Raw genomic sequence first — 25,791 nt, forward strand, 5'->3', positions numbered from 1 at the left:
GTTGAATGCAACGGGAAAGGATTGCTTAAGTATTGTTATATGTAGAGATAGGCTGAAGGATAAATGAGGACTGATTGCAAAAGTGTATGAAGCGGATGAAAGAAGCACATTAAGGTGGGTTAGCCATTTAAAGAGAATGAATGAGGATGAAATTGCAAAACAAATACATAGAGTGAGTAGTTTGAGAGAAAGGAGAAGACTGAGAAAATCGTTGAGTGGAGATACACTGAAAAAAGGGAATTTACAAGGGGAAAGAAAAGTATAAATGTAAAGTGTGAAGTGGCGGAAAGAATGAATGGTATGTCAGACCAGAAAAGTAAGGAAAGCTACTGTCAATGCGGGAAAACTAGACGTAGCTATATTAATTTCCCTTTCTTATCCCCCATTGTTTCCAGATTTTATTATTTATTCCTTTTCTCTGCTTTGCATAACGTTACTTACCTGGATAGAGGATAGCACCATGGATCTGTCTGCACGCCAAAGGATAAAGGCAGATTTTGTTAGTTAATTCAGGTCAAGGGTTAAATTGGTTCATCCCAGAACAGCATCTTGAGAAAGCTGAATTCTCTTAACCTGCTGTCTGGGCTTGTGTACTTAAGGTACTTAACACACCAGAGTCCCCATATTTCAAACTCCTGCTTTTATTCTTCTTCCTCTTGATGCGGTGCCAAAATCCTCCATAAGAATTCATCTCCGAATCTCCCTGGAACATTTTGATTAACGTCAATTAACAGCCTGTCCTCTAGCTATAATTTTCAGAAGTAATTAAGCGTAATTATTGACAATTATAGACAAACAGTTAGGTCATATGCATACATCTTCAAAATACAAGCCACTCCTTGTGGCTTACTAAAGCTGTATAAAAGATGATTTACAATCCATTGCTACACTTACTTTACAAGAGGTTCAACCCATGCAGTTTAGGGGTCTTATTCTCAAGTAAATGGGTATGAATTTGTGAGGGGGGGGGAGTTTTGATTTTGACAACAATAATTCCTTGATAAAGTACATCAAAATGCCTTGTATTAAAATGGACACTTAAAGTAACTCAAGTGCATAATACTTGACCATATTCTAACAGGGGTAATTAAAAATTTACTCTTGACGATATTGTTTAATACACACATTTTGAATATATAGTTCATTGATAAATATTTATTATTTTTATCTTGTCTTTATTACTTTATAGGTAATTGAAGCCCGTCCATATACCTTGTCAGGAAATTGTTATTTGCCTAACTAGTTGGCCAGGCAATATATAAACTAACTATGTATGTTTGTAGAAAGGCATGATATTGCTTTAAGGCTGTGCTGCATCATGCAAGCATCCCGATTGCTTGAGCTCTGTAGCCAATGTATAAAAGGACTATTAAATTATGGCTTGTTGGAAATCTACAGGGACGCTACAGCATTGTAACCTAATGACATGCTGCAACTATATATTTGAACTTTATGATCGTTGCTTGATCATGGCTAGTTACTGATTCCTCAAGATACTGACTGTTGTGTATTGAACTGTGTTTTGCTGAACTGAAAGAAGACCTTGTTTGTTTTACAAGTCTACGTTGGTAAGAAGCCTGACTGACTGACTTTATATGTCTATGATCTGGAATTGGTTTTGGACTATGTTTTTGCCTTTTCCCTAAAAGTAAAGGCATATCAAACCCCAGTTTGTCTGCAAGTGACTGTTATTGTATACAACCAGTCTCAGTCGTTTTCATGCGTAGGGTACTCTGCTCAACAGTCCACAGTCTTGGTTGTGAACACTGTTCCCTCTAAACTGCGCGCATGCGCAAATGCGCACTGCTGACACGGTCTCCGCGCACAGAAAATCTGTGCTGCGCACAAGAAAAAAAATCCAACCTGAATTGAAAATAAAATAGACGCATATAATTCATTCTGTGCTATTTTTCAATGTGAGTCGGCCAGGCAGGCTCCTCGCACCGTCTGTCCTGAGCTTGGAAAGTGCGCGAAACCCCGGCTTGCTCGCTCGCTCGGAGCACTCCCGGGGAAGGAGGAGTCCCGGCTGCACCTGCGGGGAGGCGGGCAGCAGAAGCCCCCTCCCCCGCCTGGATCGCCAGCGCCGAGTCAGCTGAAGGCAACCTCGCCCTCCCACCCACCCAACCAGCCCCCCCAACCCCCGCGCGCCCACCCACTTGGAGGATATCGCGGCACCCGGGGGCTCCTTTCGCATCTCTCGGAGCTGGAGAGCGGGCAATTCTGGCGTTCATGTCACCCCGGGGTCTGGGAAGACGACCAGCTCAAAGGTAAGGAGGAAGAGAAGTTGGCCGGCCGGCCGGCCAAGCAGCCCCCCACCCAGGCTTGATATCGGGAAGGTTTTGGAGAGGTTGCGCTGTGAGTTGGGGAGGGGGTGGCGTTTGGGATTCGCTGCTAGGGCAGAATTTGGGAACTAAGTGCGAAGGATCTCTCTCCCTCCCTCCCTCCCTTTCTCTCTCTGGGTCCCCCGAATTATCTTTTCTATCCTCTTCTATCCACGTACAAAAGTATTATTAGCAGAGCTGAGCGTGCATCTTATCTATTCTATCTTGGCTGATTTTCTTTTTCTTCCCGCAACTATTCCGTTTTGGGATCCACCATTACTTTATTAAAGAAAGCAACGCTTCGCCCGCCTGGCTTTGCGGTGGGAGGAGATCCCTGGAGGTTTCTGCCTCGGATAGTCAGAGAGGAACGTAAAACACACACACATACACACAAACCAGACTAAGAAGCGCCAGAATATTACAACCCAAAGTTTTTGTTTTGTTTTATTAACTTCTCTCCTGGAAGGAATGCTTGGGAGCCCCAGGTATCAAGCGAATCCCAAAGACTTGGGAGTGGGGGTGCACTTTAGAAAGATAGTTAATCTAGGATCAAGGGATTGAGAAATACAAGGGGTTGCTATCCTCCAATGGACCCTCCCCAGGGGTGGGGTGTGTGTCATATACTGAATTTTGTGGAAAAAGTGTTACTTGACTGTCTCCCAGACCACAGTAGAACAATCTCACCCAGTGCATGGCAGGAGCTTCACACAATGGCTTATGCTCATAATGCAAGTCAGAGCTTTATAATAAAAATGTTAAGTATGTTTTCAAAATCGGGAGTTTACAGTTGGCTTGGTTTGGTTGGAAGCTCATGCTATGCCATAGTTAAAATTAAATATTTATACTTCCAATAGCGTTAACATACTACACAGGTCATGAACAAGATTTTTGTAATTTTCATTGTGTAAGTGGGCTAAATCACTTAATTAAAAGTGTTATAACAGAAACGTAAATGCTGTAATTTGATTCTTTTAATAAATCATGTGACTTGAATGGATGCGATGCTGGCATGACCACAGTGCGCACGTCTTATGTTGCTCACAGTGGTCCAAGGGAGTTAGTGTGCTTGCTCAGACTCGTGAAAAATTAGAGGGAACATTGGTTGTGAACCCAGATTACCCTTAACATACCTAATATTCTTTCCTATTTTCCACACAACTTTGTGAGGTAAGTTGGGCTGAGACAGTGACTGGCCCAAAGTCACCCACTTGGCTTTCAGGCCTAATCTGGTACCACAACTCACCATTTCTGGCTTCTAGGCTGACACCTTAACCACTAAACTGGCTATGAATGATAGTCCAATGTATAAAATGAACGTTCCCTTTAGTTGTTTAATATGTGGTTCATTTCACTAGGATTTGATAAAAGTCCAAGAACAGAAATGTTTAAATCACATCCTGAAAAACGAAGTGAGAACTTGTGGTCCCCAGATCATAATAAACTCCAAATTTCATATATGTCCAAGGAGATACCTTCATTGTGATTACCAGAAATCAATGGCATGACTGAAAAATAAGACTTAAAAAGAAAATCCATGTAAGCACAATTGGATGAACCGGCTACCCAGAGCCACTTGAATATGAGATAGGCAAAGGGGTGAGAACCGGTAGCGGAAATTTTGAGCAGTTCAAAGAACTGGTAGTGGAAATTTTGAGTAGTTCGGAGAACCGGCAAATACCACCTCTGGCTGTGCCCAAAGTGGGGTGGGAATGGAGATTTTGCAATATCTTCTCCCCAGGAGTGGTGAGGGAATGGGGATTTTGCAGTATCCTTCCCCTGTCATGCCTACCAAGCCACGCCCACCAAGCCACACCATGCCCACCAAACTACGCCCCACAGAAGCGGTAGTAAAAAAATTGGATTTCACCACTGGATAGGCAGCATATTAATTAATTAATCCATCTATCCATCGTTTAAAAATCTTGTCTAGGAGAGAACCTGGAAAATTTCCACTTTTTTTGTTGTTATGGCTGTGCCTGCTGAGATTTTGCTGCCCTTCCTCAAATACAATCCCTGGCCACCAAAATACTATTTTCATAAATTTAATTATACCATTCTGCTTACTTTATACTTACCATCACTCTTCTCATGAGATACATGTGGTTTTCTTGGTCAAGCAGTCAATAAACTTCCTAGTTTCTCATCAACTGTATTCAGAAGTTATCCTACCATGTGACATGTACAATATACATTCCGCAGCAACTCACCACTGTTCTTATAGTCTGCTTCTTTTTCTTGCTGTGTAACAAGCAAGTAATTCTCATTTACAAACTAGGTGACCATACTTGATTTATGGTTTGTTAAGTTGGTCTATTGTCCATATTTGGGGGAAGAGGCAAACCCTGGTTTCTTCTAAATTCCAGATAGGAACTTCTTATTTCTTGTATGCAAAGGAGAGGAGAGATGTCACCTTGAATTTTGATGCAGAAGTCACCACAGTGAAGATAAATACCTGGATTCAGCCATTTCCTGGACCCTCATGGTAAACTGTGCTATAGTGTTGTTTTTTGATGCTGGCTTATTGCAATGTGCAAAAGCGAGTAGCTGTGGTTTGTGAAACATGTCTTGTGACTTAGCATGGTGGTGATACTGGCTTACTGATTTTTAAAAATTGTATGATAGATTTATATATTATATATTTTATGATATAATAATATAAAATTGTGTAATAAGAGAAACCACAGAATTATTTCTAAGGTTCCAAATGTTACTCTACATAACTAATCCTATTATATTTTCCAGATTATTGGTTTCATTTGAATTTAAACCAATCAGAAGTTGCATGACTCCGAAATAATTAATATGAGGAGCAGAACAAACTTTTTTATTTGTATTGTCCTTCTGCCTATCTTTCCATCCATTATCTGCCTCTCTCTTTCTCTCCTTCCATCCCTCCCATGGCTTGAGAGCCCCTTATAATGAAATGCAATGGAAATTCCAACTCTGTGAATAAAGTAGACCATAAAAATATCACAGATCATGATATGACATGTGACTTCCGGGTGGCTCCGCTTCATTAATGGTGGGCTATCTCAGACCGCCAGTTCCGTGTGATTCTGTAGAGCCGCTTAGACAGCGTTAATCTGCTGTCAAGCAACTTGGAAATCTCTTCCCTTGGGCAAAGAGGAGGAGGTGAGCATTCGGGCTGAAGTAGAGCCCCAGGAAAGCACCAGGAAGATTCCTGGTAGCTTGATGGGAACGCTCCTTCTATAGCCCGAAAAAAAGCTCCAGAATCCGGAACGCTTCTGCCAAATGGCAGAACAAAACGCAGCGTCCATCTCCGCGACTGAAATGGATTATTGAAGGACTCTTAACACGGACAGAGCTGAAAACTGGAGCATTAGCATTTGATTGTAACAAGATTTTAACTCCCTGATAGAGAATGTATTCGTAGTCAAGATTGGAGATGATGAAAGGAATGGCATTTTGTGTATTGCAAGTAAATGGCGTTTTGTATATTGAAAGTGAAAGTTAAGGAAATGCTTATTACAATTGCTGGCGTGGAATCTTTAAGAAGAATATAACAAGATATTTTTTAAAATGGAATTTTTATTTTTTATCCTTTTTTATCTTTTTATTACAGTGTTTAAGAAGAAAAGTTTATTGAATTTTTCTTTTTTCTTTTCCTTTCCCCCTTCTTCTTGGTATTACTTATTTTAAAAATGGCTTTCAAGCAAAGAGATTTAACTACTTCTAAAATACTGGAAATTTCCTCACTTCAGATACAGAAATTGAAAGAAGATATTAAAGATGGCTTAAGGAATTTTTTACAGGAGCTTATAGAGGTTCATCTTTCAGAAATAAATCAAAAATTTGATGAAATGGAGAAAGAAATATTGGATTTTAAAGATATGGTGGAAGAACAGAGGAAGGAGATGAAAAAATTAAAGGAATCAATTAATCCATTATTGTTATCTAGTATTCAAACAGAGGAAAGACTGGAAGAAATTAACCAAATTAATTTAGATTTGCAAAGGAAAATAGATGAAGTTCAAATTAATTTGAATTTAGAAAATAAAATAGACGATATTCAGGTTAAGGTAGATAGGGCAGATGAAGAAAGGGTTATATTACAATATAAATTAATGGAATATGCTATAAGGGTGAGAGGATTAAAAGAATGTAAGGAAGAAAATTTGAAAGAGATTTTTATTCAGGCCTTTGCTCAGATAGATGGAGTGGAACCAGAAGATTTTGAAGTTAATATTGAAAAAATTTATCGTGTTAATTCTTGGTTGGCAAGGCAGAAGTGTTTACCGAGAGATGTGGTTATTTATTTTACAAATAAGAAGATTAGGTATGGAATTTTGCAAGCATTTTATAAAAATAAATTTCAAATACTAGGACAAGATATAATAATGATGAAGGAAATTCCTCCTAAAATGTTAAGAAGAAAAGAATTTGCCTTTTTAGTGGATGAGCTTAAGAAACATCAGATATATTTTAGATGGGAGATTCCAGCTGGCTTAACAGTGAATTATAAAGGAAGAAAGTATTTTCTTAATACAGTTTTAAAGCACAGATTTCTACACTAATGTATTAAAGATTGGGAACCCTTTATCGATAGATGTTAAGTTGAATGGTGAATAGATGGTGGAAAATGTGTAAGATAGAAAATAAGGGAGTGAGAATGTTTAGTTTTATTATATATGATTATAGTTAATTTTTGTAAATGATTTATTTTGGATATAAATGTGTAATTTTAGGGGTACTATTTGATATATTTGAGGTATAAAGGAATAGGAAGATGGAATATTGTTTAATTTTGGAGGATAGATAGTAAAATTTAATTTGGATTAAATATTATATTTGAGAGATGGATGTAATGTTGTTATATGGTTAACTAGAATTTAATTGTTATAACTGATATATTTTGGATAAGTTATAGGTGTAATTTTAATAATGTTATTTGATATAAGTAAGGTAAAGTGAAGATTTTAATTATTACAATTGATATATTGTGGAGATAATATAGGATATATTATATATTTATATATTATAGAATATAGAATATAGATAATAATATATGTAATCTGATTTGATGTATGTAAATGATACTGAAGATATGAAAAGATGGATTATTGTTTATCCTTGGAGGTTGGACAGTAAAATTTAAGAAATTAAGTTGGAAATATGAACTATTCTTGAGAGACTGCTTAAGGAAGAAAGACATTTCAGAAGAATCCTTGGTGAATATTGGAAGATGGAACGTTGTTTTGGTACTGATTGATGAAGGTTGGATATTAAAAACTATGTACTTTAATGAAGAACAAATACGAACTCAATTGGAAATTTCTGAGATCGGGGAGTCGAGGTTTTAAGGAGTGACTATGGATTATGATTTGTGTTATATTTTAATTTTTGACTGTTAGTTTTATACCCTGTATTCGGTTCTGGAAAGTCCTGGGGGGTGGGGAGAGGGAGGGGAAGGGAGGGGGAGGGGGGATGAGGTAGAAAATGGATTGATGGTTAATGTACAGAGATGATTGAAGATGTATAATCAATGTAAGATCGGAGCTGCCTGGCTATTATTTCAGAATGATGGGAAGGAAGGAAGTAGAAGAGAGAAGGAGGTAGGAAAGAGAAGAGGAGGAAGAGGAAAGGAAGGAAGAGGGATAGGAGAGGGAGAAGAAAGGAGTAGGGAGGAAGGAGGAGAGGAGGTAGATAAGAGAAGGGGAGGATGGTCGTGGAAAGTAGAAGAAGGTAGAGAAGGGAAGAGAGTAGGAAGGGGGTGGTGACCGGGCAGGTCCGATTAATTGTATATGATGGTACATTAAATATGTTATTGGATATGAATGTTAAAATAAAACTTTGGGAAAAAAATATATCACAGATCAAAGAAAAATAAATATAATAACATAAACCCTGATGAGATCACCATAAAATAAAATCTATTTCAGGGGTGTCAAACTTGCGGCCCGGATGTGTCACATGCTGGCCCCACCCCTGCCCGGTTTAGCGAAGGGGAAAAAAAAGTCCCGATACATCATGTGACACCGCCTGATCTATTTTAACAAAGAGGGACTCAGTTTCTATTGGGGCCATTATTGTAGAGATTCATTGAAGCTTGGACTTTTTTTTGCTTTTACACATCACCACATCTCTTTTCTTTTTCCTTCTTTTTTATTTTTTTGGGGAAAAAAATCATCATCACATTCTCCTTTCACACAACAAAAGATTGCTAGCTGTGTTACGGATACATCATCATCATCTGATATTCCCTTCCCAGTCATCACGTTTCAAATCACAATTTTGACTGTCCCTCGCGGTTGGAGTAATACTGCATCAGGGCTTGTCTGCCAGTGGCGCGGGTGGATTGGGCCCAAAGCCTCTGCTTCTGAAGTCCAGCTGAAGCTCCTGGACCCTCACATCTGCTTTTGAAAATCCCACTTGCACTCAAGTTTGCATTTGCCATCTGTTCAATAGACGTTTGTATTAACAGAGTCTCTACATTCTCTGGAGAACCACGTTACAGGTATTGTCAGCTGTCCAGATCTGACTTACCTCAGAATCTACTGAAACCCGTTTTACAACCCTATAATAAAAATATACAATAACAGAAACGTATTTCCTTCTTTCTGACTGCATTTGTCTGGAAACAATAAAGAACACGTCTTGATGTCAGTCTCCCAATTATTTAAAGCACAAAGAGAGAGAGAGAGAGAGAGTGAGAGAGAGAGAGAGAGAGAGAGAAACCTCACATCCACCGTACTACACAATACATTGTGAGCCCTATATATATAACTACCCAATGTTGAAGCTATTGTTGTGTTCTTCTACTTCCAAAGAATGAAGTCCGTTCTACCCCGAGTGTGGGTCCTTCAAACGGCCTTCATAACGGGCTTGAAGTGTTCATCACCCAAGGGTAGAACCTAAGTGTAATATGATTAGGATGTATTCATTGTATTATGACTTTCAGAAAAAAGATACCTCTTGGTAATGAACAGCAGTTAACATATGCCAGGAAACCAGAGCACCAGTAAACAATTCTATACTCAAAACAAGCTCATGCTGACACTACAGAACCATTTACAATTCTTTTGGTTGTAACCCTCCCCTCACCCCCACCCCAAAAAGTTGAAATTTTAGTGACTTTCCCCTCTCTAAAGAGATGTAAACTTTCTTTTCAGACCCGGGTCCTTTAACTTTTACACTTAATGGTGTGCGTAAATGTATCTGTATGCTTCTATTTAAAAACAAATAAACCAGCCAACCGTCATCATTTCCTACTTCATGTTTGTGATACGGACCAATAATAACCTGCAAGCCTGAGAATTCAGGAATTAAAAAAAAAAAGATGACATACTTTTAAGCAGGGAGAAATTTTTTTTTTTAACTGATCCTGAAGGAATGCGATGGCAAAAAAAGATCAAAGGGTTCAAAATCAACCTTTGTTTAGCTCTGTCCAAAAACCATAATAGATGTCCCTGGGTATCCCAGTGACTCCTACGAGGAAGACATTCTTCTGACATTACCAAATACGAAAGTATTTTCTCCAAACTCTCATTGACTGAACAAATGCGGGAATTAACATCCGCTTCTTTGCAATCTGGTGGGGGAAAATGGCCCCCTTAGACAGGTGGTGGGAATAAAAAGCCAAGAGAAAGAAAAAGAAGAAGAGATTAAACGGGTAGCTAACTGCTCATTACAGAAAACAATGTCAACTAAAAACATATGGGTGAACGGGGTATTAAATGGATGGCAGCTACTTATGGGAAGGAGGTAAATTTGTAACTATAACATGCTAAAATAAATTTTATCCCTCCCTCCCTAACTCCCCCAAATTAAATGTGCAAAATATATTCACCATGCCAACAATTATGACTATTTATAGACCTTTTTGTCTATGACCTCCTCTTAACAGCTCCCTGTTTTGCCTGGATTGTTTTGTTACAATAAAAAGCGCTTGAAAACCTACAGCAGTGCAAGTTGATGAAATAATTACATTCTCTAACACTGTGCTTGGGTCACGCGGCTACGCTATGATGCAGTTTTTACTCTTTTGCCTTTTTCGGCTGTGTAACTGTCCTCGACCACCCAGTGTAGAAGACTTAGGCATGCTGTACGAGCCATATTTGTGAAGAAGATCTTCATTGGTGACGTACTGGAGTCGGCTTGGTTGTGGAATCGGTTCTCCAAGGAAGTAGCCTTCATTGTCAGATTCGGAGGAGGAGGAGCACGTGGAACACCAGTCGTATTCAGCAAAGTAGGGTCCCCATCGCTCGCCAAAATGATTTTGCAAAGCCAGGTCTGAGACGGTCCTCGGACACTGGCCGTACAGGTTTCTCCGGGTGTTCTGCTCCATGGTCTCCCGGCAACTTCTTTGCTGCAAAAACTGGTCGTAGTCCTCTCTGGCTCGCAGAGAGGGCCTCTCTTTCAACTTATAGTTTTGTTCACTAGTGAGGTGAAGAGCATTATCTGAGCGGGAACGCCTGGACCGTCGGGGCCTGTGGGGGCGATAACGCCGATCATCCTCTCGGATGTTAGTTCGTCTGGGTGTGCGTTCGCTCATTGGGGGATGTCTGATATTGTCTTGTCCAGGCAATTTGTTACCTGCCATCCCGCCTTCATAATCAAAGCTCTGGTGCATCCTTCCGTGAGATGAGGTGTCCCTGTATCCAATGGGATTGGCAAGATTGTGTAGGTTGGCCTCTACATCTTGGTACTGCTGAACAGAAATTAGGCTGCGGACAGATTCGGCACTTCTAAACTGTACAGAAGAATTGAGAGTTCCCATGTTACTCATCTTCTCTGAGACGTTCATTCCCGAATCTTTGCTTAGATCTGGCATGGAGAATCGGGACAGATGTTCTTGTCGCTTGGCACCACCATCTGCAGACAGACCTTTTCAAAAGAGAGAGAGAGAGAAAAAGATGTAGTGATTCTTATTCACATGCTCAATTAGTTTTAAAACTATTATTGGAGCTTTGATGTGTTTAAAATTTTAAATGACAACGCAGTGGCAATTCCTGTGACTCTCTGTATTGTTTAGGTATCTGTGATATCCAGCATAACTTCATATTCTTTTGATTTATTAACTAAGACCCAAGTGCTAGGTGATGATAAAGATGGTAATAAAGCAATTTAAATTTAGATGTTCTAGAGTGCAAGTTTAATCAACCTTTCAACTGAAATTCTAACTTCTATCATTTTGTTCTCTTATACTAGAGTCTTGCCAATTCACTTTTTCTCTCTGTATATCTATATCTATCTATATTGCCTTCAAGTCAGTTTTTTTTTTAGCTCCTGGTAATTTGCCTGGACAAGTCTCTGCTGTTTTATTGGCAAAAGTTTTGAGAAATAGTTTGACATTGCCTCCTTCCTAGGGCTGAGACAGAGTGACTGGCCCAGAGCAAACCCCACTTCCTTCTAACACTGATGATGTTACATAGTTTGGTAATGAAATGTCTGCAAGAAAACAACTAAGCTCAGAGACCACCAAGGACCCTGAGCTATTCTCTTCCATCAGTACCGTTAAACCTTCACCAATTCTCCCCAAAACCTTCAAAATATTCAATCAAATCAATCAGGGTTTTATGTTCATCCCTTTCCAGCAAAAATATATGCTTAAAAGTCCATATTCATAACAAACCTTTTTCTAAAAAGATGCTGACCAAACTATCACCATTTTTATCTATTTTTGGTTCTCCACATGGCTCACTTTTTCTGTATTGTTTTACTCTCGCCCATCCCTCTTGGCAACTAACAAAATATAATTATATCTATATTTATAACTTTTGTCCAGATTGAATTCATTGCAATATGGGAGAAAGATATATCGTAGAACATTGCATCATTTTTCTCCAAAGCTTATTCCAGATTGTATTGTTTCCAGCAAACGATTCTATCCCAATCATTTGTTGGAAAGTAACTTGAAACTATCACCATCCTATGATATATGAGCAGTATCATTCATCCTATGAATTCTTTTTTTCACATGAACTTACTGCAATCTAAATTTAATTTTGAGTTATGGTCAAAGATGAGCTGTCAAAAACAAAGAGAGGCAGAGTACAAAAAACATTTATTTTTTTAAAAAATACCTGAATTTCACAAAGATATGTTGAGACCAATTAATTCTGACCATGTCAGAAGAAGGTATAGTCAAGTGGCTAAGCAGTTAAAATGTTGAGTTTGTTGACTGGAAGCTAGCAGCCCAGTAAGTAATGGGAGCTCACCCACCTAGCAGTTTGACAGCATGCAAATGTGAGTAGATAAATGAGTACCATTTCGGTGGGAAGGTAACAGCACTACATGACATCAAACTGGTCACATGACCACAGAAATGTCTTCAGACAGCGCTCTGTCAATGGCCTTAAAACAGAGATGAGCACCAGCCCCTAAAGTCGGCAACAACCAGCGGAGTAAAAGTCGCTGGGGACTCCTTTACATTTTTTTTTATGTCACAAGTAGACAAATGTATGCAATTAATAATCAAGATTATAACATTAGCTTCCTAATAATAACAGCCCCTGTGCAAAAATTAGCCAGCTTTCTAGATATTTCTGCAGAAAATTTGGCCAATGGATGGCAAGCTTTCTCTTCATCAGACCTGCCAAGACAGTTATCTTTAGGAGGAAGAAACGCCAATCCGAATTCGAAAGGCAATGGTCTTCAACCCCAAATTACTCCCATAGGGACTAAGCTTCAATCACTTTTAAAATCTGTATCTTCTCTTTTTAACTTTATATTGGCTCTCCCGAACCCAATGAAACCAAATACCGGGTTGTAAGACTGCAGTAGTCAAGAAGTGTTAATACCACTTTATAATGCCTTGGTAAGGCCACACTTGGAATACTGCATTCAGTTTTGGTCGCCATGATGTAAAAAAGATATTGAGATTCTAGAAAGAGTGCAGAGAAGAGCAACAAGGATGATTAGGGGACTGGAGGCTAAAACATATGAAGAACGGTTGCAGGAACTGGGTATGTCTAGTTTAATGAAAAGAAGGACTAGGGGAGACATGGCAGCATTGTTCCAAAATCTCAGGAGCTGCCACAAAGAAGAGGGAGTCAAGCTATTCTCCAAAGCACCTGAAGGCAGGACAAGAAGCAATAGGTGGAAACTAATCAAGGAAAGAAGCAACTTAGAACTAAGGAGAAATTTCCTGACAGTTAGAACAATCAATAAGTGGAACAACTTGCCTGCAGAAGTTGTGAATGCTCCAACACTGGAAATTTTTAAGAAAATGTTGGATAGCCATTTGTCTGAAATGGTATAGGGTTTCCTGCCTGGGCAGGGGGTTGGACTAGAAGACCTCCAAGGTCCCTTCCAACTCTGTTATTATGTTATGTTAATTGAAAACAGCTTTTTTCCTCTCTCTCCCCCTCCCCCTCCCCCATGACTTGAAACTGTAAAAGAATCAAGGGAAATGCATCCATTTAAACCAAAATCTAAGGTGCCAAGTGTACCTAAAAGCTCCTTAAATCAGGAGTCTCCAACCTTGGCAACTTTAAGACTTGTGGACTTCAACTCCCAGAATTCCTCAGCCAGCTTTGAGTTGAAGTCCACAAGTCTTAAAAGTTGCCAAGGTTGGAGACCCCTGCCTTAAACGAAGTAGTCAGGATTCCTAACCTAATGAGTTTTATACTTGAGGTTCCTCAGAATGTATAGAGCTTAAACATTTGGATTGGATTGTTTGTGAGAATTTGTGTTTTTATAAATGCAAATTTGGGAACCAGAATACAAAAGGGGAATCACCTCAATTTTTACAGATATTTAAAGCCGTGAGCACATAATTATCTTTTATGCTAAAAGCAAAATGCTAAATCGCATTGACAGTCCTATGGGCCTAATCTGCGACAGCTTTTATTTATTTGTTCCAGGCAGCAGAGGGTTGAAAAATAATTCACAGATATTTAAAGGCCTTAGTTTGCCCTAAACTGTTGTTATTTATTTTCCATTGGTGGATAAGGTCGGCAAGCTTTCCCACCAAAGAGTACAGTTTAAAAAAAAAAAAGAATAATGGGATACTTTTCCCAGAGTACAAGACCAAGGCTTGAACACGCTGCCTTAAACCTACTTGCAAGTGTTACTACCCAAAATAATTATAAAAGTAATCTGAAACAGATTTATTAGCCAATTCTGTATAATATAAATTTATATTAATGTCAATCCTAAAAAGAAAAGAAGGCAGTGTGAAGTTTGCTTCATGTCCTTCTGGGTAAGGACTAGCATAAGGAGACATCTTGGGGGAGAAATCTCACTTGTTCTGAAACGCTTTCATGAAATGTCATCATCAAAAGTAAATAGTTTTTAATCAACAGAAGGCATTGCCAGCTTTGCCCAGATCCTATCTTTAGGAATTGAATTGATTACTGCCAATAATCTAGATGGCATCAATTCATTTATATATATCAGGGGTGAAATCTAAAAATTTTCCCTACTGGTTCTGTGGGCGTGGCTTAACTGGTGGGCGTGGCTTGGTGGTCAGATGACTGGGTGGGCGTGGCCAATAACAATAAATAATAAAAATAATAAATAAGGTATACAAAACAATAAGAGGTACCAAAAACCAACTTTCAAACTTTACACACACACAATACAACACAACTGACTCACACACAATGTAAAAGCAGCTGCACTTCACCCAAAATGGCCCCTGCAACAAGCAGGAACCTCACACTTTCACACTTTACACACATACAACACAACTGACACATACACACAAACACACACACACTGCCACATACAGCTTTGTGAGATTTTGTGTGTTTGTGTAGTTAGAGTGAAACACTACAGAAACACACCAAATCTCAAAAAGCTGCACAAATATTTTATTTTATTATTTTTATTTATTTTTTTAGAACACGGGTGTCCTACCTTAGTAACATAGTTTGTGGACTTCAACTCCCAGAGTTCCTCATTCAGCAAAGCAGGAAGTCAAAGCAAGCTTTTTTTCCCCTTCGGTAGCTGAAGTAAGCATGGCGTTGCCAGCCCGAAAGGAGCAGTAATTATAGGTAAGTGAGGAGGGGGAATTGGCTGGGCATGGGTGGGGGCTCTTGTAAGTTGGGGCTGTTAAAAAGTGAGTTTAAAAGCCTGTGAGGATCAGGAAACTCCTCTGGGATCGCCAGAGGAGGCTTTTAAAACCTCAGGTTTTTTTTCTTTTTTCTTTTTCCCTTCGGCTGAAGAGGGTTTTTTAAAAAAAACTTTTAAAGGGTTTTGATGATCTCTGCTCAGCCCCGCGATCATCAGAGGGTTTTTTTTTACTTTTAAAGGCATGTTTCGGCTGAAGAAAAACTTTTAAAAGTAAAAAAAAAACAAACTCTGCCGATAGTGCGGCTCAGCAGAGGCGGGTGGGGGGCAGGGATTTTTGCTACTGGTCCTCCGAACCAGTAGCTGCCATCGCTACCTAATCGGGTGAGCCAGTGCGAACTGGGAGCATTTCATCCCTGATATATATATGCTTAGCTCCTTCGTTTACAGGTAGATCTCGACTTACAACCATAATGGAGTCTGCAATTTTGGTTATAAAACATGATAGTTGTTAAGCAGATCACCATATATCCATGGCCCATTTTATGCAGCAGTCATAAAGCAAATGCTGTATTCATAAAGGGAACCCTGTGGTTGTTAAGCCAACTCATTGTAGGTATGGAAAGCAAAGAAGTGAGCTAAAGTCTAGCAATATCCATTTCTTTTCCAGTAAATGTATATGGAGAGTCTCAGTCATCCAAGTCATGGTTGTCCCAAAGGTGCCTTTTTTTTTTTTTCGGGAGGCGACTGGCCTTCCTTGTTTTTCTTTGAAGATGTTTCACTTCTCATCCAAGACGCTTCTTCATCTCAAAAAGCTTTGACTCTTATCCTTCCATTCCCCACCATCCAGTCAGAGCTAAAGAAGCTTCTCAGATGAGAAGCGAAACATCTTCAAAGAAAAACAAGGAAGGCCAGTTGCCTTCTTAAAAAAACAAAAAGGCATCTCTGGGGTCTTTTCCAGTACCCTCCAAAAGTGGCAAAGAAATCTCCCGGGGTTTGAAATGAACACATAACAATAGAACCATCATTCAAAAGGACAACAAAGAATGTTCTTCCTGTGTCAGCTTAGGAAATTCAAACAGCCCCAGGAGCCGTTGAACCAGTTCTACAGAGGAATTATTGAGTCTGTCATCTGTACTTTGATAATAGTCTGGTTTGGTACAGCAGCCAAAGAGTACAGATACAGACTCCAACTGACACTTAGAACTACAGAAAAAACAATTATAATCAGCCTGCTTTCCATTGAGTATGGTTCTATGTCTAAGTATATGTTGTATGGTTGTAGTATTTATCCTTCCCTTCTTCTCTACTACTACCCCCTCTCATTGGTATCATATTGTGATTATTATTACTCTGTTGCTTTGCATGTACATTGAGAGCTTCTGCACCCAAGACAAATTGTCTAATCACTCTTGGCCAAATAAAGTATCCTAATCATAAAACTACCATTCAATTGCATTATTTCATATGCTAAGAGGATTCTCCAGTTTTTCCTTCCAGACTTCAACAATACCTAAAAACACAACTGATGGATGCAGAAGGCAGCAAACATACCTAACACACGTCTTCCTCCTCTTTTCCCCATAACAACTACCCTGTGAGGTGAGTAACGGGTCCAAAATCACCCAGCTAGGGTTTTTTGTTTTTTTTTGCCTAAGGTGGGACTAGAATTCACAATATCCCACTTTCTAGCCTGATGCCTTAACCATTAGACCAGTTGGCTCTATTAATTTTTGTATTTGTTGTGTAGACCATGGCGAATTATAGAAAGCAACAACTATGTGTTAAGAAAAATTATCTGCTTATTGAAAGATGGTCAGGAACCAACAGTTAGACAAGAATCTAGCACAACAAAATTGTTAAAAATTGGGAAAGTGCACAAAGGCCCTTTTCATGGATTATTACTGGCTAGGAGACAATTATTTTTTGTTTCTTTTAAAACTTGTTATTTTGCATCATTTTTCTGCCACTCAGAGCCTTTTTAGAACTAAGCGACATCAAATTGTAGAAATGGATACTTAAAAGAAATAAAATTTGGAACTAAAATTGCCAGGAGAAACACTGTGTCAACCAGACGTATGCGTATAACACCACTCTGAGCACAAACAATTTGATATTTAATATTAAAGTACATACTAAAATCACCTCAATAAGAAATATCAATTCAATGAAAATAGTCAGAATTTAAGTAATAACAGGTTATTACTTTCCAAGGCTCAAAAATCCACAGAAATAGTGATCAAGCCATTAACTAAAGAAATATCTGAAATATGAGAGAGAGAATGGAATAATCAAGTCAGTCAAAATATTAAAATGGAAAAATGTGATATTGATGACAAAGGTATTAAAGCCCCAGTTTCCCAGCTATAAAATCATTTTGAAAACTGGACCAAGAGAAACAGGACAAATGGACATCTTTGAGTTTCAGTGCTGGAGAACAGATGAAACAAGATAAACCAAAGAACAAATTATTCAATATCAGATAAATGAGGTAAAAAAAATACCTCATAAAATATTTTTCCTGTGGGAATTGAGAATGGAAGTAAAACTGTCTGTAGCTGGTTTCAGTTCAAGTAGGATCATGTATAACTTTTAGTCAAATGTAATATGAAAAAAAAGAGAGCTCTAATAATAAAATGATATATCTGACAGTAGTAATAGTCATTTCTTTCAATCTGTCAGGTAATTTTAAGAGAGTGGGGAAGAATTCAAGGTATTTTCAACATATCATGTAATGAAAATATGACATATACCTTGTATTTGTTATCTATGCTGTTCGATCATTAATAGTGGAAAACAAAAACCGATAGCTATTTCATCTTATAACTTCACAAGAATATCCCTGTTTGAACAACCCATTGGAAACAATGGGCATGGTTTCATCTTATGGTTCGCAGGCTGTATACAGCACTGCAAGTATTTTCTTTCTAATCTCAGCAGTTCCATCAATGCTGACAGATTTTCTCTTTCAATATTTACAATTTGTAGCTCTCGTTGTTTTGAAAACAAAAATACATATACTTCGTGCTAATAAAAAGTAAACACATTTTTTTTAAAAAAAAAATCAAATTTCACCTGATTGCAACAAAACTTTTTCTCAAGCATAGCCACCAAGCCCATACTGAGGACACATATATTCAATTTGGAAATTGTTGCAAATAGCACGCATATTAATTAAATTAATTAATTTATTAAATGACTGAATGGCTGACAATGACGAGCCCATGAACGTTAATATAGTTCATGATCTCATGTCAGATGAAGCAAGGAATGTAAGGAACAATAATGGCTAACTCAAGGCTGAATTCGGTATTTCTGTCCATGTTTAGTTTTTCTTCTTAATTCCACAGCAAAAAGCTATTTCATTTTGTAGGAATTTAGCACCCACCCCCCTCCTAGAAGAATGAAATATTTTAGAAAATATTTAAAAAGGCAGAATATATTTCCCTGGATGAGAAATGGAGAAACATGTTTTAAAGACAAAGCAGCTCCCTGCAACTTCCTGCCACCCCCCACCTTTGTGAATGGGCCATCATCTGCATCATAATAGAACCCATCTAGCAACTGAAACTCACCACATGGCACCTGGGAAGATTACATCAGCCAGCAAGGCTAGCTAAGACCCCCACCACCTGGGAGTCTGACAGCCAATCAGGGTACTCTTCTTGTGCCCCAGAAAGTTCAAAGCTCAGAAAAAGGATAAAGCCAGGGAGCACATAGGATCTCATCCCTTTTCTGTTCAGGAACTCAAGCCATGTGATCCTGACCACCATTAAACCATCTTTCCAAGCAGCCTCCATGTTTCCAGTGTCTTTGTCCCCACTTGGAACTGAACCCAGATGGATATTTCTTCCAACAATTTGTACATCAGTGATATTGTTGAGGCTTTTACTAAGCCAGAATTCCATCTTTTGCCTTTCACCTTGTCTCTATTCTCCTATATATACCAATGATATAGCCATTCCATCTATAACTCACGTGGGTATGCACTGATGCCTTAAAGCATTAATACTATATTGCTCTAAGGAATACCATTTACTCTAAAATGAAGGTTTAGTGCTCTCACGAAAGCACTTTAAATCTCTAATTAGTTGGAATATCAATGGGAGATTTATCGAGTGGGCTAAAACCTGTAAGTACTTAAGTGTTTACATTCAATCTTCCACCTGCTGGACCAGCCAATCCAGTGAGCTTAAATAAGAGCTTAAAGATCATCCCTTCTGATCACTGATGTGTAAGACAACTTGGTAATAACTATGTCCCAGCAGCAATTAAATTATTTAAAGCTAAAGCTCTGAGCTTGATGCTGTAGGGTGCTGGGTTGTGTATTTACCAAGAACACCTCAAATGTCCTATAAATCAGATTCATCAATCGGAATTTCTAAAAGCCATAACATGTTTCCCTAACTCACCTTCTAATGTCCCTATATGGCTAGAATTAGTCTGTGTTTCTTTTCTTAGTTTCTGGATGAAGCAAATTCTCTAGGGAACATTCTGGGTCCATCTTGATAGATAAGTTCATCTCCTCTCTAAGGAGACAGATAATCACCACCTGATATACTGCGATTTTTCTGTTCCAGCAATATCTATCCTTGAATATTAATGGATTTTGACAGAAAATGGATATGAAATATCTCATAATGCCATAAGCATCAAATGACATATTGGAATATCTTAGCTTTATTATCTTTCAGATTTGTTGCTTGTCCCACCTTTTTCTATGTGCCTCTGATTTTCTTATTTCTTCCTCCTGTGCTCTTATGTTCTTTCAAAACATATAATAAAGAAATGAACAAAAATTGATCCTTGGCCCTGATTAAGTCACACACATACCTATTCTTCTTGGCAATGAACATTATCTTGCTTTATATATTTGACTGACTTATGTGCATGGTGCCTTTTTGAACTGTTCACGTAAAAAAAACCCAAAGCTAAAAAGAAATGCTAGGTAATAAATAATATCAACTGCGTAACGGTGAGGAATTAGACAAGAAAATAACTAGACCCAACAGAGAAGGCTGATCCAAACAAACACTAAAGCAAAATTGGTGCTAATATGAACAAGGCAGCAGCCAAATAGATCTCCTACATTACAACAAAGCTTTTGAAAATCTGGGCATGGCAACAAAAGAAGACTGCCATGTAGTTTTGCCAGATTGATTGACTAATTTACTATTTGCCAGATTGATTGACTAATTGATTGAGTGATTGACTCATTGACTGACGTCAGGTTGGTGTTGACTCTTAGTGACCACTTACATTTTCTCCATGATGATCTAACTCAGGGGTGTCAAACTCGTGGCCTGGATGCGTTATGCGCTGGCCACACCTACCCCCAGTTTAGTGAAGGGGGAGAAAGTCATGAGACGTCACGCCACGACGTGACACCACGAGTTTGACACCCTGATCAAATCTGATCCTTCAGATCTTGCACCGGTGTACCCATTGTTACTGTAACTGCAGAGGTGGTATTCAGCTGGTTCGTCAAGTGAACCGGTTGCAGCGATGTGGGTCACCCCCGCCCACCAGACCTGGAGTAATGCCCTCCTATTTAGCCACGTTTTCGAGGCTGGGTGCATGCGCGGAGGCACAAGTGTGAGCAAAGCGCATATGTGGAAGGCCGGGTGCAGAAGGCCCGCGGGGTGAACCAGGGGTAAGAATATTGGAAACCCACTGCTGACTGTAATGGTATGTGGGATGACCTTGGGAGACAGGTGGAAGAGCTGCAGACTAGGCAACTGTCAGACAAGTGGACACTAAGTCTGCAGAAGGAATAAACATCTCATAAGGGACCTTCCCTAGTTTCTTGGACTATAAAGGTGAGGGTGGAGAAATATACTTTCAGACTTACCAGACTCTGTTAATGTAACCTTACAATAAAGTTAGAGCTAGTGCTTCTGGATGTGCTTCTTATTTGTGCTACCTTGCAAGGCCGACAGTAACTGAATCCATCTATGTTTCTGTTGATTGTCTATAAAGTCATGACCAATTAACAGGGCATCTAATAAGTGATTCTGCCAATGACCTTACTCAACTCATAAGTTGTGTGTGGCACATGAGTAGTATATAGTTGCCAATCCTAAGCCATGACAAACACATTTTTTGTAAGAAACTCAATCTAAAATATACACTGAATAGGAGAATAAGGGCCACAGTATGTTTGTTGAATATATTAGCAAATTTGCAGGCTAGAATGGATATACTAGTAGTGGTAGACTTTTTCTTGGATACTTTGCATTCTCAATTAAATAGCACAATTTAAAAGGGTGCTTTCTATGAAAAGAATCCTTGATCATATTAGTACTTACTCCTTTCCTAAAGGCAGTTGCTAATAAAAACTGTAAGAGGAGAAATATTAATACTTTCATCTAAATTCACCTATGTCATGCCATCAAGATTCACTGCAACCTTCTTAAATGGATCTCTGACCTAGACAGAAGCACAACTATAAAACCTAAGTTTGATTTTCACCATGAGATGATGGAGAATGGGGAGCTATCCTTTTTAAAGGTAACAAACAAACAAAATATCCTATAATTTGAAGAAGGGTATAAGGCAGGGGTCCCCAGACTTGGCAGCTTTAAGACTTGTGGACTTCAACTCCCAGAATTCTCCAGCCAGCATAGTTGGCTGAATGGGAGTTGAAGTCCACAAGTCTTAAAGCTGCCAAATTTGAAGACTTCGGGTATAAGGAATAGTTTTATCCCTGCCCAGCAGAGGGCAGTAGTGCTCAAACACACAGTGAATGAAAACATTTATCAACTCTTATTATTACCAATGATATCAATCTATGAGAACCCAATATTCAGAAGGGTGAGATATAAACCAAAATAGAATACCATTGTTATGAAAATAAGTCTGAAAATATAATGCCCACAGTCAATAATCACAGATATTATCCATTCAATTCAAATGCTCTGTCATATGAACAGAGAAGCAAAATTCTGCTCAGTCATGAAAAAGCTATGGCTTTGTTCTTATTCAACAGTTTGTTTTCCATCTTCAGTTTATAATGTGTGTGTATATATATAGTCTTTCCCTACCTGATGATCCCCGTGTATCCTGAGATTGCAATATATACAATGGGAATGCATAAACTCAGTGTTTCTAGAATGAAGATTGGTTTGTGGTTGAAGAAGGATGATTAGTTTGGGGCAAGTTGGCTTTTAATGCTGGCAACCCTAGGCATTTAATACCACAAAGATGGATCTGTATCACTGAGAAAATATGTAACTATATGGAGCACTGTTTGACGTTGCCACGATAATAAGTAAAATTCAAACTTCCTGACTAAAGTTGAATGCATTGCAAAATGCATTTTTAAAAAATAATCAGAACGTCTACTCATGGAAATAATATTACGTTAGGGACAAAAAGTGCAGACTGAGAGCTGTAAATATAAATTATTTACAGGATATAAATGCCAAAAAAAAAAATGGTCGGCTTGCATTCTTTTGAGGGGCCCAGAACACTAAAAATGAGACTGTTTTTTTTTTTTACTTTTTGTTTAAATTTCTGGGCGCATCAAAAGGAACCTTGGTACTTTAATCATTCTATATACCTTAAAGAATCAGTTTCGATATATGTCAAAAAACTTCCGACCCTCAGCTCCTGTCTCAGTCTCCTTTTGGAGTGTGGCCCTCAATATGTCACACACAGCTTGTTGTGAACCTTAAGCTGACAGATAGTGCACCGCCTCAATTATTGGGAGGCTTCCCTTCCTCACGTTTTCTGTAACTGAGTCCCGGAAAATGGAAAAAGTTATTACCTGTAAATTTCTGTGAACTCCAGAAATTACTGGTTATAAAAACCTCCTGCTACATTAAAATCATTATATAAAGATATTTTAGGTCATAAAAAGGATCAATCTAAGCTCTATCAGTTGATTTGATACTTAACTCACTATATTTACATATATGCAGCATGAAACATTTGAATAAAAGTGTTCCTCTCGAGAGGAACTTGAAACAGGGGTGTTTATTTTTTTTTTCTACTACAACCTGAAAAATAAAGCCAGAAGGCTTTAACTCCATGTTGACTTCAAACTGTCTTCTTCCTTTCCATACATGAAGGCTTTGGAAAGCTAACAATTAAAAAAAAATTAAGCCTCCCTAAATTTACAAATGACTAAATTCTAAAATACTCTGTTCCCCTGAAAATAAGATATCCCCTGATAATAAGCCCAATCGGGCTTTTGAGCGTATGCACTAAAATAAGCCTCCCCCCGAAAATATTTAAAAGCAGAGCTGGGAATTAGATAAGATGGCAAGAGGAGCCCCATCTTACTCCACGTGCCCCAAAATAATAAGACCTCCCCGAAAATAAGGCCAAGACTTTATTTCGGGGTTCACAAAAATATAAGACAGGGTCTTATTTGGGGGGAAACACGGTAAACCTAACACAATATCAGGCTAACCTGGGATGGGAGGAGGGAGGAAAAACATTCAAGAAACATTTCCCATATAGCTCTGCTTGTTGAAAAATCTCTAGCCACAGTATCAAACAATCTCTCTCTTTGCTGCACAACTGAAAAAAGTTGTTCTAATGCTCCCCCATCAGTTCATTCAGATTGGAGGATCTTCATCCTGAACCCAGCCAGACAGACCCCTTGTCTGTGTTCCATTCCACAGAGAGGAAAAAGGATGGTCAATCAGAATAGAGCTGGAAGGGACCTTGGAGGTCTTCTAGTCCAACCCCTTGCTCAAGCTGGACGTCCTATACCAGTGGTGGCGAACCTATGGCATGTGTGCCAGAGATGGTACTCAGAGTGCTCTCTATGGGCACGCCCCAGCCCAGCTCCATTGCATCTCTCCCACAGGGGGGAGAGAGGGGAAGAGAGGTAGGGAAAGAGAGAGAGAGAGAAGAAAAGAGAGGTAGGGAAAGAAAAATGATGTAATATTGCAAAAGCAGGAAAAAAATGAAGGGGCAGAAAAGTGCATTTATCACGTTTTTCTTAGAACATTTAACTGAACTCTGCCTTGTTTATCGTTATTTAAGGTAGTAAAACCTCATTATTCAGATGAAATTGCCATATTGGCACTTTGCGATAAATAAGTGGGTTTTGGGTTGCAGTTTGGGCACTCGGTCTCTAAAAGTTTTGCCATCCAGTAATGGAGCACCTATAACTTCTTTGGTTACTCTACTGGTTAATTGTTCTCACTGAAAAATTCTCCTTAGTTCCCGGTTGCTTCTCTCCTTGATTAGTTTCCATCCTTTGTTTCTTATCTTGCCTTCTGGTGCTTTGGAAAATAAGTTGACCCTCTCTTCTTTGTGGCAGCCCCTCAAATACTGGAATACTGCTATCATGTCGCCCCCTAATTCTTCTTTTTTTTTACACTAGCCATACGCAATTCCTGCAACCGTTCTTCATATGTTTTAGTCTCCAGGCCTTTAATCATCTTAGTTGCTCTTTGGTGGGCAAATAGTTTTAAGGGAAATCCATTCCTGATCTTTATGCTGAGAAATTCCTGCTAAGACATTGCCAATCCATGAAGCAGTAAAACAATACCCAGCATGTGCTTTCTGAGTTATCCAGTTTAGGCTTAACTTGAGGGAAAGGGGAATCACTGATATGTTCATTCTAATTATATGGAAAACCAGACTTTACTTTCCCTGGTTTTATGAATTGGATGGGTGCTTTCTGATTTATTAGAGCTAACAGGATTATGATTCTGTTTTCCCCCAATCTGTTGGTGTTTTATCAGTTGCAATTTTAAATGTCTCAAACAATAAAAGCAGAACCAAGAACTCTACTGAGTTTGTTCATCATTTAGTACATTATTTAATACATAAGCTAGGCTAAAAGCCATTGATAAAGCACTAATAAGATTTTTATTACCTGAACTCCCTTCTCATTTTGGAGCAAGAGAAAGAATCAGTTCCATAGAACTAGTGATTTTATCTGACTAGTTTTTAAATGTTCAAAATCTGCTTTACTTGGGAAGCCCCATGATTTGACTTTTTTTTATCTTCTGGGAAGTTGTAACAACTCATATATCTAAGACAATTGGCCTGGAATATGAACCGAAGATGCTTGGTTTGATAACTCCCAAGTTCCACCTGATACAGAAGGAATTTCCCATTCATTGGAACTTTTGCTAAATTTAATTTTTCAGTTTTTTTTTTATCTACTAAAGATAGGATTTGAAAAGAAGGGGCAAGTAGCCCCTTCACCTCTTAGTTTCCACCCAGGAAGTAAGATGATCATATAGAATAGTCAGTTTGAACATAAAAGCATTTTCTAGGTCCTTAATAACTGAGGAAAACTCACCACCATAGATAGATTTTAGAAAGAATTAGTAGAATATATGGAAGAGGGTCTTCTCAGTAATTTCAATAACTTCATAGTAAAAAACAACTTCTATAACTTTGCTTCAAGTTTCAAGGTGCATTAAGAATCTCTCTGAAATATGATACATTTCTTTGTAGGTTCTTAGAAAGGAGGTATATGTGCTAAAGTGTATCGAGCCTCTCTCAGGATTCCCGTCCCTCCCTC

General features: G+C 38.6%; 1 protein-coding gene across 2 annotated transcripts in view; it reads right to left on the reverse strand.

Moving 5' to 3' along the window:
* Window positions 1-8,167: 8,167 nt before the first annotated feature.
* The window catches only part of PRICKLE2 (prickle planar cell polarity protein 2), a 395,258-nt gene continuing 377,634 nt past the window's right edge, over window positions 8,168-25,791 (reverse strand). Inside the window, exon 9 of one of the 2 annotated variants that reach the window (XM_058168998.1) lies at window positions 8,168-11,165. In XM_058168998.1, coding sequence (XP_058024981.1) covers window positions 10,297-11,165 — 869 coding nt within the window. In that variant the 3' untranslated portion in view covers window positions 8,168-10,296. The remainder of the gene's footprint in view (window positions 11,166-25,791) is intronic. The other variant, XM_058168999.1, reaches the window with a different exon arrangement.

Source organism: Ahaetulla prasina, chromosome 2 (genome assembly GCF_028640845.1).
Source record: "Ahaetulla prasina isolate Xishuangbanna chromosome 2, ASM2864084v1, whole genome shotgun sequence".
Classification (NCBI taxonomy): Eukaryota; Metazoa; Chordata; class Lepidosauria; order Squamata; family Colubridae; genus Ahaetulla; species Ahaetulla prasina.